The following is an 18,633-nucleotide window of genomic DNA, read 5'->3' on the forward strand; positions in this document are numbered from 1 at the left end:
TGGATGTGGGGAGAGAAGGCAGACAAGGTAGAGCGGAATCTGCCATGTGTGGATTGAGGCACAGAGAAGCCAGGCTGTGAGTAGCATTTTTCAGGTACATGAAACTCTTCTATGAACTGAGTGGGTGGGGAGTAAAGTGAAAATGTCATGATATTGCCAAGGAATTTTGTCTCCATCCCAAGGTCACAGGGGAAACCCACAAAGCCATATGGACAGATACTTATTCTAGATGAATGATCCTCAGAGCAGGGTAAAGAGAATGCAGAAAGGGAAAGGGACAGTGGCCACAGAAGACAGAACAAGAGTCAAGACAAGAGACATGGGGGGCGGGGCTTTCTTCATAATCATCTGGGGAGGGAAATAAGCGGTAACGTGAAGGGTGATTAAGACACAAAATCTACAGGTGACTTAAGTGTGAGCAGCTGGAAAGAGGCTTCCAAGCTTCCAGAGTGGGTAGCTGCTCAATACAACATAAATAGAAAGGCGCGTGCATGCGTGCGTGTGTGTGTGTTGGTTCCTTCTCTTAGCCTGTGATAAGAAGTCATTTAGTGTGAGGTGGGTATAAGGTGGCACATTTCATCTGGTTTTTTTCCTACCTCAATGACCCTTTTAAAATTATGCCACACAATTTAGCATCCCAATTTAGTGTGGCCCGTTTTATATGTCATCCAGGTTAGATAGTATTATTTAAGAGTGAGACACAGTACTGTCACAGAGACATGTGATTTGGGGCAATTTTCTAACACTCTTCGTGTTTTAGTTGTCTGACATACAGGATGTGTGTGTGTGTGTGTGTGCGCGCGCGCGTGTATACTTATATGTATAAATATATATGTAAACACACTATAACCCAATAATATGTCTTGTAATAGCTAGTCCAGGGGGACTTAGGCTTTCTGATTGTCTCACTCTTTTATTTTTTATTTAGCTTTTCTCTCTTAACAATATGGTATCTGATGGCACAGACTGTGAATTTTTTAAACAATGTCCTCTAAACTTACCTCATGTATCTTAGGACTTGCTCTACCATTGATGCTGGGTGCTCACATTGGTATTTATATTCTGAAGAATGATACACTTGTTAAAAGATAGTGCTAGCCCTCATCTGTTTTAAATTCACTGGGATATTCCACTCAGTTTGTGTTTGTTTGTTTGTTGTATGAAATTTCCAGGCTCTGTTAGGCATGTTTGACTCAAGGAAGAATCAGGATACATAGCTGGTAATATAGTAGAATTGATAAAGTGTCAACACAGGTGACAACGGTGAATCAGAACATAAAATGGAGCTTCACAGAGGACATCCATATAGTAGGGCCATGAAATGGTTACTGAAGAGGAGATCATAATTTGACCTTTATATAGGCAATGAAAAAGCACAGGCATTGATCAGGAGTCAAGGTGATGTGAGGGGCCCTGAAAAACCACAGTGAGCATGGGGGCAGAACTTCATGAAACAGTTTTCCAAAGGAGGTGAACGTGTGCATTTCCCTCACCCCACCCCATGAGCCATTGAAGCTTTAGACAACAGGCTAGAGAGAATGCACTGAAATTTGAAACATTATTCTGGGTACTGTTGAAGGATAGGTTGATGTGATAATAGTGAGAGGAGCTAGTGAGGAGACATTACAGGTCTACCCTCTACCCTGGGAAGAGCCAAGGACAGCGAGCCACCTGACCATCAAAATGTAGGCTTAGAAGAATTCATGGGCTCTGGAATCACAGTCTGGATTTATTTCTACACTTATCCCAGCACCATGGCCAACTCATATAACCCTTTTGAACTCCACTTCCTATTTATAAAAACAAAACAACAGCAGAATGGAATCCTCAACAGATCCAGGCAATTATGACCATCAGAAGAGTGACAATCAGGGCACCCAGGAGTCTAAGCAGGGATTGAAGAAACTGGGTCAGTGTGTGAGTGTCATTTGCAGAGTTGCTGGTAGCACTTTGGTGACAATTTTGGAACGAGTTTGGTACAGTGTACAATGAATGTTCCTGTTGGCATCAGACATTCTGATTCCTTACATAGGTATATTGAACAAAGTCTGACTAGTCCCCATTAAATGTGGCGGCAACACAACATGAACTCCATGTCTTTTGTTTTTGTGGGATTTTTGTTTAGTTTAGACATGTTTTTTTTCTTGTTTTTGTTTGCTTGTTTTGATTCTCATTTTTGTGGGTTTTGTGGTAAGCAAGCCTGCCTTCAAGAACCTGCTTGGTTTCCTGTTCTGACTGCCCTCAACGATGGGCTGTAACCTGTAGACTAAGCTGATTTTGGTTAGACTGTTCTTTATCTCAGAGACTGAAAGAAAAGTATAACAAACTCTATTCTCAGACTCCAGGAAGCAAATTCCAAAGCAACATGACACTGAACTACGTGAAACGTGGGTGCATATGCGTGGCCTAGAGGTTTTTATACGGGAATGGCTAATGACAGCTTCCACCATCAAGATGTTCCCAGTTAAGGCACAAAAACTTGGAATTTCTATCTTACTCTGCCCTGAAAATATCCAGTGCTCTATGGTATCAGGCTAAGGGACAATGTAGGCTGTCTCACAACCTCTTGCTTGCCTATTTCTTCAGAGGAGACAGTCTAACGACTCCAAAAATAAGAAAGTAAAGGGGAAAATGAACTCCAGACTGCAGAGAGGAGTTGGCACTGAGGGCTTCTCATTGTCGGGAGTTCAGAACATAAACAGTATGTATTACTACATAATGGCATGGTATGTGTCTTGTAACATCCATTCTGGAACAGTCTGAAGTCTAGATATAACTGGTGGATCCTGAAGCAAAAGAGAAACTAAGGATGGATATTTTGCAGTAAGCATGGCTAAAACCACGCTGGAAATCAAGTGTGTCAGGGAAGGGTTCAGGGTTTAGAGTCTACTTTTCATGACACCCAGATTATGCACAGGTTCACAATCAAAAATGAATGGTTAAGAGTGATTCAAAAATAATTCTAAATTTTAATTGCAGTGTTTTGGAAACCATAAAAAGTCTTATTTAAGCCTCCATTGACATCACTATTTGACTTTTATCTCTAGAGACCCTCCTCTGCATTATAAAACAAGTACAAGGAAAGAATAAAAACCATTCAACCCATTTTTTGCCAATTTTTTTCCTTCCTATTTCCCTTTCTTTCTATTTTCTTGAGTCATCTAAATGTAAATTAATTTCTCCATAAAGTCCTTCCTTTTATTCTTTGCACTTCAAGTACATTCTCTGCCTGCTTTCCCATTCTGTTACTAAAGAGAAACCCTAGCAAGAAGACAGATTTTTTTTAATTTTGAGAGAAAGAAGAGAGCTTCACCATCAACGACGGTGAACCTCTAAGAGGGAGAGTCTGGGGACATCTGTGTTTATGGAAACATCTGTGGCTGTAGCCTAGAAAGATCTGAGATGGACTCAACTCAAGACTTAGAGGCATAGGGAGCAGAAAAAAATCAACAACCAAAACCTGTCACTGCATTCATGACCATGGAGGACACGGGGATGGCCCTGCCAAGTTCAAGCCAGTGAAGGAGATAGGTAATGACAAGCAGGTATTTGCCCTCTGAGAACCCACGGACTCGGGAACTGGAGGTGGGAATGGGGCGCTGAAAGGACCCCGACCCAGGGATCCTGAGCTGCGTTAATTTGCTCATTCATCATTCCAGTGGGTCCGTTACTCTAAATGTCTCCCTTCCAGGCTGCTGTGGGTAGCATTTTGGCTAGCAGCCCGTTAGTAACAGACTGGATTGAATTATGTCCCCATATTTATTCAACGGGCTGGATTCAGAAGAATTCCACAGAAAGAATGAGTTCACTGTGGTGGCCTTCATTGTCCTCGAGGCATCTCTAGACATGGGAAAACATGGTTAGGAGAAAGAAGCAGGCCTGTGCTTAATTTCTTTCCTCCCCCACCTTACCTTTCATCTCTTCCTTTCCCCCCCTACTCCTTTTTAGCCCCCATCCTCCCTTCACACCATCTGCGCATTATTCCTATCAACCAGCAGAAACATGTCTATAGACTGCATATGCAAGTACAGATCAGCATCCCCAAGCTGTGCATTGCCATGGGGTCTAAATTTTGCTTTGGGAAATAAATGGTGATCATGTGACACCTGTTGGTTGTGTCTGACAGTTTTGTAGACATGAGAGGTGATAAAGATACCCCTGGGAGAGGTTAAACCACACGGAAGGCTCACTCTCTGTGTACCCTCACCCTAGATACCCCCGGGAGAGGTTAAACCACACAGAAGGCTCACTCTCCGTGTACCTTCACCCTAGAAGCAGAAAGCCATCCCTTTCCTCCCTCCGGGAAAAATCACACATTTCAGAAATAGCTGCTGAGAAGGAAGTGAATTTTTTTTTTCTCGCAAGCTCACAGTCGATGGTGACGTAGGTTAAGCCAGGCTTTAGAAAGAGCAAAATTGGAAGAACATATCTGACTTACAAATTGGTGGCAAAAAATCAGAAAATTTCACGATATTCAATTCCATTTAATTGGCTGCTTTTTCCATGTAGACAGTCCCAGGCTCACCTCTGCCTCTGCCACACCTGCAAGGCTAATAGACCTGTCTGTGATCTTATATGTACAATATGCTCACCACTCCCAGAGAACTCAAAGTGCATGTTCTGCTTCAAATAATAGTGGCTGATTGGCTAGTCCCCGGGACATACAGTATGGTCATGTTTAATCAATGATAATGGGATTACAAGGAACGGCTCCCTTTAGCTCTCTGAAGCCCCTGTGTTCACACTGATAACATAAAATCTTCCTTTCACTCTATTTTTTTTTCCAATGAGAAAATTAATAACTGGTTGGGAACCTTAACTCTTATGCCATTCCATTGGTTATTTGAGAAGAGAAACAGTAGCATTTGATAAAATATGTAAATAAAAGGCCAAGTCCCCGAAAGAAGATATCCTGGTAAGGAAGAAGACTGGCAGAATCAAAGCTTTTCCCATGAGAGACAGATCAACAAGGACAACTGGTGGTTTCAGGGATGAGAAAAGACTAGCTGCACACATAATGACAGCACTAGCATTTCTGAGTCATCAGTGACTAAAAATACGGATATTGTTTTTCAATTTTTTCCTCACTGGTACTCAGGTGACTCCTTGAGTAGACCTAGTGGTGTCTTTGGGGGCATTTAGTTTCTTTATTCTGATGGAAAATAACTTCCAAAGTGTCTTTCAACTTGAAGATGGTAGAAATTCCCTGGTCCTTCTCATTGCTGTTTTCCTGAACTTCACAGCTAACCAAACCCAGAGCTCCAGTGTCAGGTGTAACTTTAAAGACTAATTTTGTAAACTGCTGTTTGCATTCTGAAAAGATGGGGTTGTAGAAGATGTTACTCTAATATGGCTGATGCCTTCTTAGGTTTGGCTGGAAACTAGGAAGATGGAGGCTGTGACTGGAGTCCATCAGTGAAACTTGGAAATGAAGTTTGCCAATACGGTGAAAGGTAAAGGCCAAACAGAGATGGTCGGGGATCCAGTTTTGAGTAATATTCAATGATCATTAATGATAATGCTTGCTCCTACCCATGCTTTGCATTTTTCTACCCCTTTCTTTGAATTCTTTGTATTATCTTCAAACCTGTGACTATATATTAAGCAGAGGATGAGTATGGGAGGTTGAACCTTGGCAATAAAGGGTATTGGTACCCTTGCTTTCATTAGTAATGTGATTTACATACAACATAAGAAAACTGTATTAGTTGCCCATAGGTGCCCAGGGAAACATTCTGATAAAAGATAATACATGGTAATAACTGGCTGGGAATATTTGGTGAGACATGGCAAAGGAAGGAGTCTCATGTAGGAGAGTTTCTGAAGTCTCATTCCTTTGGAGGCTTTGAGGCAACAGGAGAGGCTGCTCTTGACTGGTGGATGTTGGGGAAATGCAGGAAAGAAAAGGTGAAGCATCATTTTACTGTGTTCATCTGTGCTCCTGGAGCTCCCAACCATCTTGAGGGTGTCACAAACCATCCACAGTAGTTAATTCCAAGAAGACTTACTTAATCATAACCAGACTCCATGGCACAACATGAAGCAATAGGAATCACTGACCACCTAAAAAGCTGGCCTTCTCAAAGACACTTGTCAAGGAGGCAACATATATCCCTCAAACAATCACACAAGGAACTCAAGGATCCTATGGGAAAAGCTCTACTGGACAGTAGTTGACAGAAAAACGCCCCAGCCATATGCTAGTGCTAGGGTCATGGGGTCAGCAAGATCTTCCGGGCAGCGTCAAGACTCACCTCCTTTTGATGGTCAGCATCACACCCAGGAGAATGATGATGAACATGAGGAGACCAGCGATCACACCTGCCATCTTCACCGTGTTGTCTACCTGCTTCTCTGGCTCCACAGTGTTAGAATTCTGCGTGGAAGCACCTTGGGAGGAAAACGGGAGGAGGAAGACATTAGAAAGGCTCACACGTGACCAGGCAACGGTGATAGTGAGAACAGTGTCTATTTATTAAAGCTAACTATGTGCCAGGCACTGTGCTGAGAGCTTCAGATACATTGTTCTACATAGTCCCCTCTGAGAATTAATTTCTTCAGAGGTTGGGATTACTATGATGTCCTCTTCAAGGTGAAGAAACTGACATTCTAAAGCAAAGAAAAGAATTTCTCATACTTGCCATGTGAATAAAATAAGGTTTTATTCATTATGGTGCTTTGCTGTGAGAATTCAATCCTTGGCTCACCAGTCAGTTCCTGGGCTCATAGAATTATGTTTCAGATTATGTAATGGAAATAATAGTTTTATGTTAAAGTAACACAGTTAAAATTACTTGTTATCTAAGGAATCTTTTGTTTTACTATTTTTTTTTATATAAGAAGCCAACAGTAGAGGAAAAAGTAGTGGATAAAAAGGAATTGCCTTGGGTTTAGAAAACATGATGAATTTCAGTTTTGGCAATTATGTAATACTATATGCTAACTTTTTGACCCAGTCTCTCTCATAAAGGAAAGTATGAACTGACCACTTATGTCTTTAGACTGTGTGGGTGGTTCAGGGCTCTAACTTGGTCAATCACAAATAGTTCCAAAAACAGACATTGTTTTCCCAATTTTAGATATGGAAAAAAATACCAAAAAACAAAAGCAAAAAAAAAACCCAAAACAAATGAAAGGCCTTGCTAAAAGTCACGTGGGTGATATTAATGTCAGGAACAATATTTCCCAGGTTGGTAACTTCAAACTTAGGCCTTAATGATGAGAAACTTTGAATACATCTCCCGAAGCCCCTTCTTCCTCATCCCTCATCTTCAAACAGCTGCTTTGCTTGCTCCATAGCAAAGTAAGTGAGCAAAGAGAGGTGGACTCCAGCCTCTTCATGAGTTTACTAAGGATGGAAGTCAATTTCCTGTCTCAGACATTCTGGGGGGTAGACCATGGGCTACCAGCATCCTAGGGTAATTTTCTCCTGCTGTCTTTATTTCCCCATTAGAATCACTTTTTTGGTTAGCAATTTAAAGTCAGAAGCACTTTTTCCCAAACTCATCTCTACTTTTCTGCAACATCAGCACCAGTTCATCCTTCATCAGCCAATATACCTTCTGTGGCCTCCTGTGCCTCTGGCAGAGTTTCTTTCTCCACTAAATTCTGATAACACTTTATAACAGTTTGAGGATACCTCACGGTCTCTCATACCACAATGTACCGATATTATTAGTTGCTTGTTTTCACATCTGTCTTTTCTACTGGTCTGCAAGCTCCTCGCGGGTAGCATTATGCCTCTTTTATCTTTGTTTCTTATGTTAGCACAGATCCTGACTCATAATAGGCACTCACTAAATGTATGTGGTTTTTTGGTATTTGGCTAAAGGGATGATGTCTCTGCCCGCACACATTTGTCCTCATGGAACCAAATTGAGTTTTCTCTTGCTTTTAGTCATGTATTCATAGAACTTAGCTGAGCACTGAATTGAAGGGTTGCTTTTCAACACAAAACTTCGAATCTGATTCCCCAAACTCCCTGCTGCTTAAGTGCAGGCCTCCAGCACATTGATACTTTTCAATTTTTTTTTGTTTATGTGTGTAGAGTGCATATTCTCTCCAGGCACTTTCCTCAGATTTTAGTTAACTCTGGCGAGTTGGTTTACTTAGCTGAGTGCCCTTGGTGGGAATGGGAAGCCTTTAAGAGCAGGTGCTGTGTCTTTTTCATCGCTACAATGTCAGTGTTGACCAAAGGACTCCTCCTCACAGTCACTGTGAAGGTTGTGGGGACATAAAAATGCACAGGCCAGAATCACTTATTTACTAATTCATTCATGCATCTTTAGCTGCCGTGTGTCCAAGTGTTGGGTCCAAACTATAATCTCTGTAGGGTCAAAAAACATTTTCACAGAAGCCATTAAAGGTGAAATATTTTATTCATTACTTCTGCCAGATAAAGGCAAGACCAATTCATTCAACTCCAGGGCTGTCTGACAAGGTTCTGCCATTCTGCAGCGCACTGACTTTCTGATGCATGTAGGGAGAGCCAGTGCATCTTTAGTCAGGGCAGTCCGATATTGCAGAGTGAGGGTACTTCCGAGGAGTCCTAAATAGCCTCTATTTATGAGATTGAAGGTATGATTTCTAGGAAAAACCTAGTTGATAAAACCAAGACCAAAGGAAAGAGAGCACCTCAGATCACAAGGCCCCCAATGCTGACAATTTTTATATTCAGAATTAGAGCAAAGGTTGGCTCTAGATCATGGCATCATTGGTGGAGTTATCTGTACCTTAGTACCTGTTCTGGAGTGCAAGGCTGAAGTGCCCTAAGAGCCTCTTCCTATGTAATATCCCTGTTGTCACTGGTCTAATGAGATTCATATCTCATGCCTTAGGCATGTAAACATCTACTAGTGTCAGGCATCTGGAGACATCGTGGTAAGCAAACATAGTCCCTGTTTTCAGAGAATTTGTGCTCACTGGTATGTGTAACCCTGTGAGGACATACTTAATAAATCAATAATTGGTAATGGCAACTGTGGTTTGAAAGAAAAATGACCCCCAAAGGGAGAAGTACTATTAGGAGGTGTGGCTTTGTTGGAGTAAGTGTGGTTCTGTTGGAGAAAGGAAGTGGGCTTTGAGGTCTCTTACATGCTCAAGTCATGTCCACTGAGACAGATGACTTCCTATCACCTGCACGTCAAGATGTAGGGATCTTAGCTACTTCTCCAGCATCAAGTTTGTCTATTAGGGGGTGTGGCCTTGTTGGAGTAGGTCTGGTTCTGTTGGAGGAAGTGTCACTGTGGAGACAAGCTTTGAAGTCTCATCTATGCTCAAATCATGTCCAATGAGACAGGCCACTTCCTGTTGCCTGCAAACCAAGATGTAGGAATCTCAGCTGCATCTCCACCACCATATCTGCCTACAGGCCACCATATCACACCATGATGATAATGGACTAAACCTCTGAAACTGTAAGTCACCCCAATTAAATGCTTTTCCTCCTTTTATAAGAGTTACCATGGCCATAGTGTCTCTTCACAGCAATAGAAATCCTAACTAAGATAGCAACTTTCAGCTGTGTTAAGGGTTTGCACAGAGGAACATGACCCCTTGGAAAGAGGCTAACAGGGAAGTAAGTCACTTCTGGAAGGAAATGACCAGCAGGGTGAGTTCCAAGGAACCTAGTGTATGCCAGATATGTAGTGTTTAAGGGGTCAAAAGGTGAGAAAGAAGGCGAAGAAAGATGCTGGAGAGGGAAGCAGGAGCTAGTTCACACATGGCACTGCAGGTTATGATGATGGTTTTGGTCCATAGCCCAAGCTAAACAGACAGTCATCTAAACACGCGTGTGCTCATGAGTCAGATTTGTGCTTCTAGCACATCATCCCAGCATCAACGTGGAGCCAAAGTGGCTTGGAGAAATGAGTTTGGAGATTATCGTAGGCACCCAGGTAGAAGATGATAGTAACAAAGACTCAAGAAATAGCAGTGAAAACTGACGATAGATGGAGCAAGGGGAATAAAGGAGAACAAAATTACAAGGGCGGCCACAGGTTTTGGTTTGTGTGACATGGTAGATGATAGGGGGATTTATGGCTTCGAGAAACCGCACAAAAAGAAAACCTAGATTGAACCCTGCTTGAGTTTAGAGTAATTTGATTGGGAAGGCAGGTGGCTGAAAGAGCAACTCTAGAGCTCTGGGGGGACTCTGAGCTGTAGATAAAAAGATCAATTCTTAAATATCCACAGACAGTATCTGTAGCATGGGAGTTAGTGAAACTGCCTAGGAAGGGCATAACAAGTAAAAGAAGAAGCAGGCCTAGACAAGAGACTTGTAGCTCAGTAGTGTCCAGGGAGTGAGCAGAGGCAGACAAACCTGCAGACAAAACATGAGCATCTAGACAAGGAAAGCAAACCCAGCTGAGTATGGTGTCCTAGAACCAACAGAAGATGAATTTCCAGAAGAAAGGCATGTGTTTCCAGGGAAGGATCAGGGCCCATGCTCCAAGGTAAGTGAAGGTCTTAGTTAAGTGTTAGGAAACCTTTCCCCAAGACCAAGATGATTTTGATAGAAGCCCCTTCAGCAGTGACCAGGGCCAATCATTAGTATTCACCTGATGGTCACAGAGAAGCATCCAGATTCTGGGCAGTCATGTGAAAAGTGACAGCCCAATAGTTTAGAAAAGTTCCGTGAGTTTAAGCCAAAGGTCTCAGAGCCGAAAGCATGGACTACATGGTGAGGTTATTAGGGGCAACTATGCGTTCCTGATCCACTCAGGCTCAGATACGACTACAAGAATTTGCAGAAAACTCAATGTTCACTTAAGCATTCTCTAAGATAATTTTCAGGAGTTGCCAGGGACTTGCTTTCCTGCACATAAATGAATGGCATTGGCAATTCAAAGGTGACAGACATATGGAGAGAAAAAACAAGATTCCTATGTGACCTAAGAGGGATAAGAACATGGGAAGTACCAGTGACACTTCCGTTGGGAGTCAGAGTCACGTGCTCAGGGCTGGCACTGGAGATGCTTGGTGATTGGAATGAGAACTGAGTTCAGAGATACAGGGAAGCACGCAGGGCTGGCTTCTCATAGGACCACGAACCACAATGACCATCATTCCACACGTGCCACAACCAAGGCTGGTAAATCAAGGCTGCCTACTTGACTCAATGTCCCAGCAATCCAAAGAGGGATATTCCAAGAGGTAGAACTGGTAGACTCCTCCAGAGAATTACTTAGCCTCAGTTTCAGTCCCTGACAGACCCAGTCTCTGACCCTGATGACTTCTGCCTTTCAGTCCAGAATTGGGAGGAAGGAGGAAGGGAATTTGGTTACATCTTCTTCACCCTTGGCTTCCCCAGGACCCAACCTGAGCACAATCCAAGTAAATCAGAATTGGAAACGAGGCACCAGGTGATAAGTTATTAAATTAGATAAGCTTTGAGACTCTCCTTGAGTCCCCTGTGTGATGCGCTCATCAAAAACAGTCTTGTGAACTCAGCTTACTAATTCTGCTGTGTCTAACACGACACTGAAGAACTGACCTTGAACCCCAGCCAGCTGTGCCCTCTAAGTTCTGAGTACTCCCAAAGGCTATATTAGTTTTCTCAAAGCAGCTGTCACTTGGCTTTTCCCTCTACGTGTTCTTCAAAGCTTAGAGAAGTAGTTCTCAACCTGTGGGTCTCGGTGCCTTTGGGGCCAAACAGCTCTTTCATAGATGTCACCTAAGACCATCAGAAAACACAGATATTTACATTACAATTCATAACAGTAGCAAAACTACAGTTATGAAGGAGCAACAAAAATAAACTTATGGTGGGTGGTCCCCACACATAAAGAACTGCATGAAAAGTCATATCCTTAGGAAGGTTGAGAACCATTGGCTTCGAGTCTTATCCCCTCCTAGCTTCAGTCCCCAGTCCAGACCTGACTTTCTCTTTCCTAGCTGTCTATCCTTAAATGTAGAAGCTCAGGACCTAAGATACATAGCTTCTTGGAGGTGTCTCCCCACCCTCAATTTTACATCCCTATGTGAGGCCAAGGGCCATGTATGTGTGTCTCCCTCCTACTTTCTCCAACGTTACAAATCAGCTATCTCAACCTGATCATCCCCAGGGATTTCTAAGACCTCTATTGGCAAGGGCAGTGTTGGTTGATGCTCCTCTGTATTCATCAGAACTCTGATGAATCTTGTCTAACTAGACATTAAACAACCTGAGAGAGATACCCAGGGTAAGATAAACCAGGAGACTTGATACGTAGAAAGTGATTTAGCACTCAGGATACCAGCATCACCTAGGAACTTATTAAATTTTAGACTCACAGGCTCTGCCCCAGGACTATGGAAGCAGCAATTACATGTTGACAAAGTCTCCCTGTGGGTCAAGAGCAGGGCAAAGTTCACAGATCACTTAACTTGTGCAGGTGTATTAGTCAGGATCAGACCGTTTCTATCTAGAGGTTCTATTCTGACGAGATCCAGTTCTTGTTTTTTGGTCACCTAACATGTTATTGCAGAAGATGGGACATATTTGGTCTCTTTCATTTAAAAGGTCAGAGCATTGAAGGGACTGAGTAGATTAGGGAACCCCAGGATGAAATATTTCAATGTGGGGGAGCTACCCACTGGATCCTAACACTCTGTTTCTCTCATGCTATTATACAACCACCTCATCTCGATTTCAACCAGGGATTCCTTACTCAATGAGGGCCGAGCTCCAACACAAAGTAGTGACAACATGAAAATAGTTATCATTCCCTGTGGGGGCACTTTGTGTTGTGACACATAAGGCTTGCCTGAAGATCAGAGTGCGGAGCTAACCAATAGTAAGCCATACAGGCCAGGCAGTGGTCGCACACACCTTTAATCCCAGCACCCGGGAGACAGAGGCAGAAAAATCTCTATGAGTTCAGGGCCACCCCTAACTACAGAAGATTGAAGCGATCTAAAAGAGAAAAAAAAGCCAAGTGGTAGTGGCTCAAGCCTTTAATCCCATCTCTAGGGAGGTGGAGACAGAAAGTGATATGGCTGGACAGAGAGAGGAATTTAAGGCAGGAGGAGACAGGAGCTCAGAGTACAGTCTGAGGTTTCATAGGGACAGGATCTTGCCTTTTCGATCTGAGGACTTCAGAGAGGTAAGAACTCTAGGGCTGGGTCTCTGCTTCTCTGATCTTTATGCTTCACTGTCTAATAACTGGCCCCAAGCTTTTTATTATTAAGACCAATTAGGATTCATGCCACGATTCCCAAGATCCATTGAAGAGGCAGTCTTTCTGTTTACTGGCTCCTACTTTTGGCCCTGTTCTGACTACTTTGCACCCCTGAATGCTTAATGAAGCCATCATCTTCTTAAAGTCAGAGCATTCATTTGACCCTGACCTTTCTAGCACTATCAATTGATAGGACTTCCCCATCTTAACTTGGGTGTCCCTTAACTCCAGTGACGTTCTATTCTCTTGTCATCCTTATAGTTCTGGGACTTCTGTCCCATCCTACCTCTTCCCAGGGTACTCACATGTCACCCACAGTAAAAGGAGCTTTTCAGGGCCATCGTGTGCACCTTTTCAAACAGAGGGGACTACATGACATTGGTGCCTCATTTGATATTGAAATGCTATAGTTTTAGGATATTGGCCGAAAGCAATGATTTTCATAAAGAAATCCTTGTGTTTCATTGCTGACTAGCCAAGTGACCTTGATCCAATCAATGAAACACAATGTGATTTTAATATCCTCATTTGTAAAAATTGAGAGAAAATCCTAAAATCATGAAGATTTTCTCAGGATCAGGGGTTGCTTGACAAACCCTAAGGACCCACACACATATGGTGTCCTGACAGTACAGGATGGGAACTGGTTTCAGGGTGTCTGTAAGCTCTGGCAACCAGAGGCTGGGACCACACCTCCTTGCAGTCCTGCTACCTGGTTTTACTCAAGTCCTTTGAATAAAGCTAAGCAGAGTCCCCATCCCCAGAGTGATGCACTTGACTCTGCTCATGTAGGCAGGGCCCATATCAGCCTTACATCTGGATGACTTAATGGCAGCAATAACATAATTTGGCAACAAGGGATTAATGATTCACTCGCAAAGCACTCTTGCTGGCGTCGGGCCCAACTGTATAGCTGTACTTGAGAGAATTTTTCCCTGTAAGGATATGCAGCAAGAAATAGAAGTCACAGATGAAGAACATCTAATTGCAATTGATAAAACCCAAGTAAATCCCAGCGGATGCGTAACCCATGCTGGTGATCATTGCTGACAGCAAAGAAAGCAAGCTGGCTCTTGGGGCTGTGGTTCCTAAAAGCTGCACTCTTTAAAACACACAGCGGCCTCTCAGCTATCCAAGGGCATATTATCCCCAGTGTGGCTTATCTCAGGCGAATCTTACTGCGCTGGCAGTTTACCCCTGTCTACTTAATGACTCCTTTTGTTGAAGAGTTTCTCTGTCTTTACTTTGGCTATGCGTGTATCTGGCACCCCGCAGCGAAAAACCTTTGAAACCCTCACTCTGAGCTGCTACCTCTATGCCAGGAAAGGCTTTAAGCATAGCAGGCATCTCTGATTATGGAGGTTTTGCCAAGTGGAGACAACAGGGAACAGATAAGGAAGCTGGGAAACTTCCCGGCTCTGTGAAAGTCAGGTATGTACTATATATGCGCTTGACTTGGCTGGAAGCGAATTCTCTAAACGACAGGCTATTTTAAGATGGAATGGAAGTCCAAGATAGGAAACAAGTTGGTGGGAGAAGCATCTGGTTACTTCATTAGATTCAAGCCTCTAGACTTTACAAATTGCATCCCAAAGCATTTAAAGTATTTGTAATTGTGATCATGAACTACTTTGGCAGTCTTTGAGGGTAGAAACAGTAGTGAACAGGAGGGGAGCGGGAAGCCTGGGGAGAAACAAATGCTATTGCTGACTTTTTTGTTTTTAATGAAAAAGATGTGTATTTCAGATTTTTTTCGCTAGTATGATATTGATGAAGGAAATAAAAAACATAGACTAGATGATGAAATCAGGTTCCCCCAACCTTTACCACTCATAAAGGGAAGGGATGATAGAAATCGGCACAGGCTCCACATCAATCAGCAGCCAACCAAGAAAAGGGAAGCAACTCTAGGCCTTTTAAAGGGAGCCATTGTATCAGGACGTTGGAAGCTAGAGTCAGAAGATGCTGGGGAGTCGAGAGCAAAATTATCGGAAGCTACTACCCACCCCAGACAGGAGAAACAGAAAATAGTGAATCAGCCAGAGAACAAGATCACCCAGCAAGAGAGAGAACTGCAGGTGGCCTTCGGGGGAATTAGACTCATGGGACAGACACAAACTGACAAAGGAAGGGCTGAAGCTAAACCGGGAAGCTTCTCCTGGCCTTTTCTCTTCCAACTCTAACTGGGGTCTTCAGCTGGATAAGCCCAGAAGTCACAGGCATGGCGGTGCAGGAGGGGAAGTCTGCAGGGAATACCTGGATGTCCATGCAGGACATGACAATAGAGAAGAACAGGCATAGATCAGATGGGTAAGGGGCCAGCATGGGTGCTCTATGAGCACATGATCCCAGACTCTACTGCTTTTGAGAGTTACCAGGATGTATAAATCTGGAGAATGTCTCATCTCATAGTGTGTTTTGATTTCGGCAATGTCAGGGCTGCAATGGAGAAATTATGACTGGCTTGTATGACAGTTATATGTTAAGCTGGGGCTTTCCAGAAGATGGCAAGCAACATAAGAGTCAATGGAAGCAAGATTCATGACCACATTTAAAACACTAATATAATTAACTATAAACTGTGTGGCAGAATTTAAACTACAGCCATGTTTTACGCCTGTTCCCTCTCATAGCCTCTTTAATCCTTACTGAAACCCTGAAGCAGGTTCTGCTATCATAGTCATTTCAAAGATGGTGAAACTGAAGCACAAAGAAACAAGATAACCGCAGCTGGCAGCAGAGCCTGAAGAACCTGGATGTCTGGTGCCGAATTTCTTCTCATTAAACCGCTACACTATGCTGCCACTTTTTAACTAAATGGGGGGAGAGGTTGCTCAGCCCCAAACTGCCTGTTTGCCCTCTGATACCTAGAAGATAGAAGGAGACCAGTATGAAGGAGATCAAGAATCTTATCTCAACCAGCTAGATAAAACCAACTTGGTACAAATACCAGCCATAGGTAGGTATTTATATCTGTCCCCGCTGGGTCTGCCGCCTGCTGCTATACCAACCAATTCCATTTCATACCTGCCTCTGCTTGAAGATTCTCTCTTTGTGCCCTCCAACCAGCATATCTTATTCTAATATCCATGGGATTGATGAACATGTCATGTGAACCTTGTTATATGAGCTAAATTATACGGGCTTTGCTCAAGTGATATTTAAACTTGACCTTTTCAACTTAACTTCTTTTATTCTTTTCTCTTGCCTTGTATATCAACTACCATTTTAAAGTGCCTAATACTCTGAGTTTAGTTTCATTATTAATCTCTGGACTTTCTTGCTAAAACCTTTCTTGATATTTAGCAGCCAAAGCACCTCATTTTATTTCCATAGAAAGACATGTTTTGTGCCAAGTTTAGGTAAGTGCTATCTCTATTCTTTCCAATACCTGTTCTTTGAGGTTGATGTCTAATTTTCTTTTAAATTCCTGACTGCCTCCCCCACACCACAAAACTGAACCTCTTCACTCCATGGATTGGATTGATAGTGGAGTACCTAAGAAGGATCATTCTAGTCTGCTTTCAAGTGACATCACCTAGGATGTTTTGCAAGTAATAAATAAATTGCCTCAATTTACCACATAACAGTAATTACATTTAACCAAGATTTAACTTCAAGTCAATGTCAGGTAGCTGGAAAACACCACAGACACATGGGTTTTTCACAGATAGCTCAACCCTTGCTGGACAAAGTAATTTAATAAGTCCCAAGATAGGTATAAAGAAGGTACACATTTCTATCACCCCAGACTCCCTCAACGTTAGCTAGCCAGTCCTGAGAGGTTAAAAGTGACTTCATCATAGCCTGTACAACTACATCTGCTAAATATTGCTGACGGAGGTGCCCTCATTTTCCATCTTAAATGGAGGTGAGCACCCTGTGAGATGAGAATCACTTTAATTGATTGTTTGAAAGCCCTTTGGCCACTCAAATAAATTGTTCCCCCAGTGCTGATTCTGCTTCAGCCCATGCATCTCCTGACTGCACATTTCTAGGTAGACTATGCTTTGTACAATGAATATTTCTGCATGCCAAATTCTACCTTGGCAGTGAGTGGCTCTATGATATGGTGCAATGAGAACCTTGTAGAGACTCTCTTCTGGATGCAGGCAAACACCCTGATCACAAAATATTTTTTATGTGTTAAAATTCAGCACTTGACTTTCCTAAAAGCAGTCATATGCAATGGACCCTATACATAGGCAAGACTGATACATCCCTAGTAGAGCAAGGCTGGAAATACCACCTGTTCTTTTGTGTCCTTTCCAGGTCTAATCTATGTGCATTTCCGGGACCCAAGCAGATATTTAGAGAAAGGACTTGATCTGCTATCAGAACAAGACCTTCAGCTAAACTACTGCAGGGTACAAAGCTGTCTCCAAAATCAGGAAGAAGATGCACTTTGTAAACTAGGTTCATAAAGGTCAAGTCACAGTTAAGGTTAACAATTAGGATGTAATGAAGTGGGGCTAAATACAAAGCAGGGATCAGATATCAGCCCTTGACTTAGATTTAGGATCTGGCCATCTGTATCCATCGAGAGAGGTCAAATGATGTCTAGAGTTATGCTTTGATATTGATCAGAAACAAAATTTAGATCAGAGCCATGGTCTTATAGAAGTTAAGTGACCTCCAAGTGGAGTATACTCATTAGCTCCAATTCAACGCTCGGCCACAGAAGGGAGGTCCTAGACATTTCCTGGACATGGCCTAACCTGAGAGGTGCTGCAATTATTGCAATGATAATAAAGTACTGTGAGGTGCCGGGCATGAGAGTTAATGAAGTAACAATCCTGCAACCATGGAACTCACCTTCGAGTGGAAAAGCAACTTGTAAACTGAGAAGGTCTCACATACTGGATGCTCACATAAAAGTATGTCTAGGAAGACTGCACGCACAATTCTAGACTACACATTGATTTCCACATGTTGTCAGTGGTGTGAAACACACAGCAGGCATCCCTGTCACAATCCAGCATCATCCTTCTCTTTCTTTCCCGCACATTGGTGTCCTATACTTCCACGAGAACTGCTCCTTGATTGCAGAAACCTGTGCATTGAGCCTGGAGCCCAGAGGGTTCAACACCACTTAGCTGTCACCAACATGAGAACCCAGAGCTGCAGCAGGGACTAAGAATATGGTGTGAAGAACAGATGTAGGTGAGAACATGCAGTTTTTAGGATGCCCTGCAGCAAAGCAATAGTCCCTTTAGACTTTCTCAGGCAGCTGGCATGAGAAAGCACATGGCCACAGTGAGCTGGTTATAGTTCTTGCTGTGCACTTGAGTAGGGGCCCAGGGCAACTGTGCAACAAGTGAGGCTTTCCTAGGATCAGGGCATGATAGAGTACAAAAGCCAGTCAGGAATGGTGTGTAGGTTTTATCACCTCAGGGCAGAGAAGCCAGGTGACCTATGTCTTGACTATAAAGCAAAGGCTGAGGCAGGGGAAGGCCAACAGCAACTCCCATGA

The 18,633-nt window shown here is 42.9% G+C and overlaps 1 protein-coding gene across 13 annotated transcripts in view; it reads right to left on the reverse strand.

Annotated features, from left to right (window-relative positions):
* Nucleotides 1-18,633, reverse strand: part of Ptprt (protein tyrosine phosphatase receptor type T) — a 1,058,455-nt gene that overhangs the window by 158,872 nt on the left and 880,950 nt on the right. For all 13 annotated transcript variants that reach the window (XM_075962946.1, XM_075962941.1, XM_075962945.1 and 10 more), the window contains one exon: nucleotides 6,255-6,390. In XM_075962946.1, coding sequence (XP_075819061.1) covers nucleotides 6,255-6,390 — 136 coding nt within the window. The remainder of the gene's footprint in view (nucleotides 1-6,254; nucleotides 6,391-18,633) is intronic.

This window comes from Microtus pennsylvanicus, chromosome 2, assembly GCF_037038515.1.
Source record: "Microtus pennsylvanicus isolate mMicPen1 chromosome 2, mMicPen1.hap1, whole genome shotgun sequence".
Classification (NCBI taxonomy): Eukaryota; Metazoa; Chordata; class Mammalia; order Rodentia; family Cricetidae; genus Microtus; species Microtus pennsylvanicus.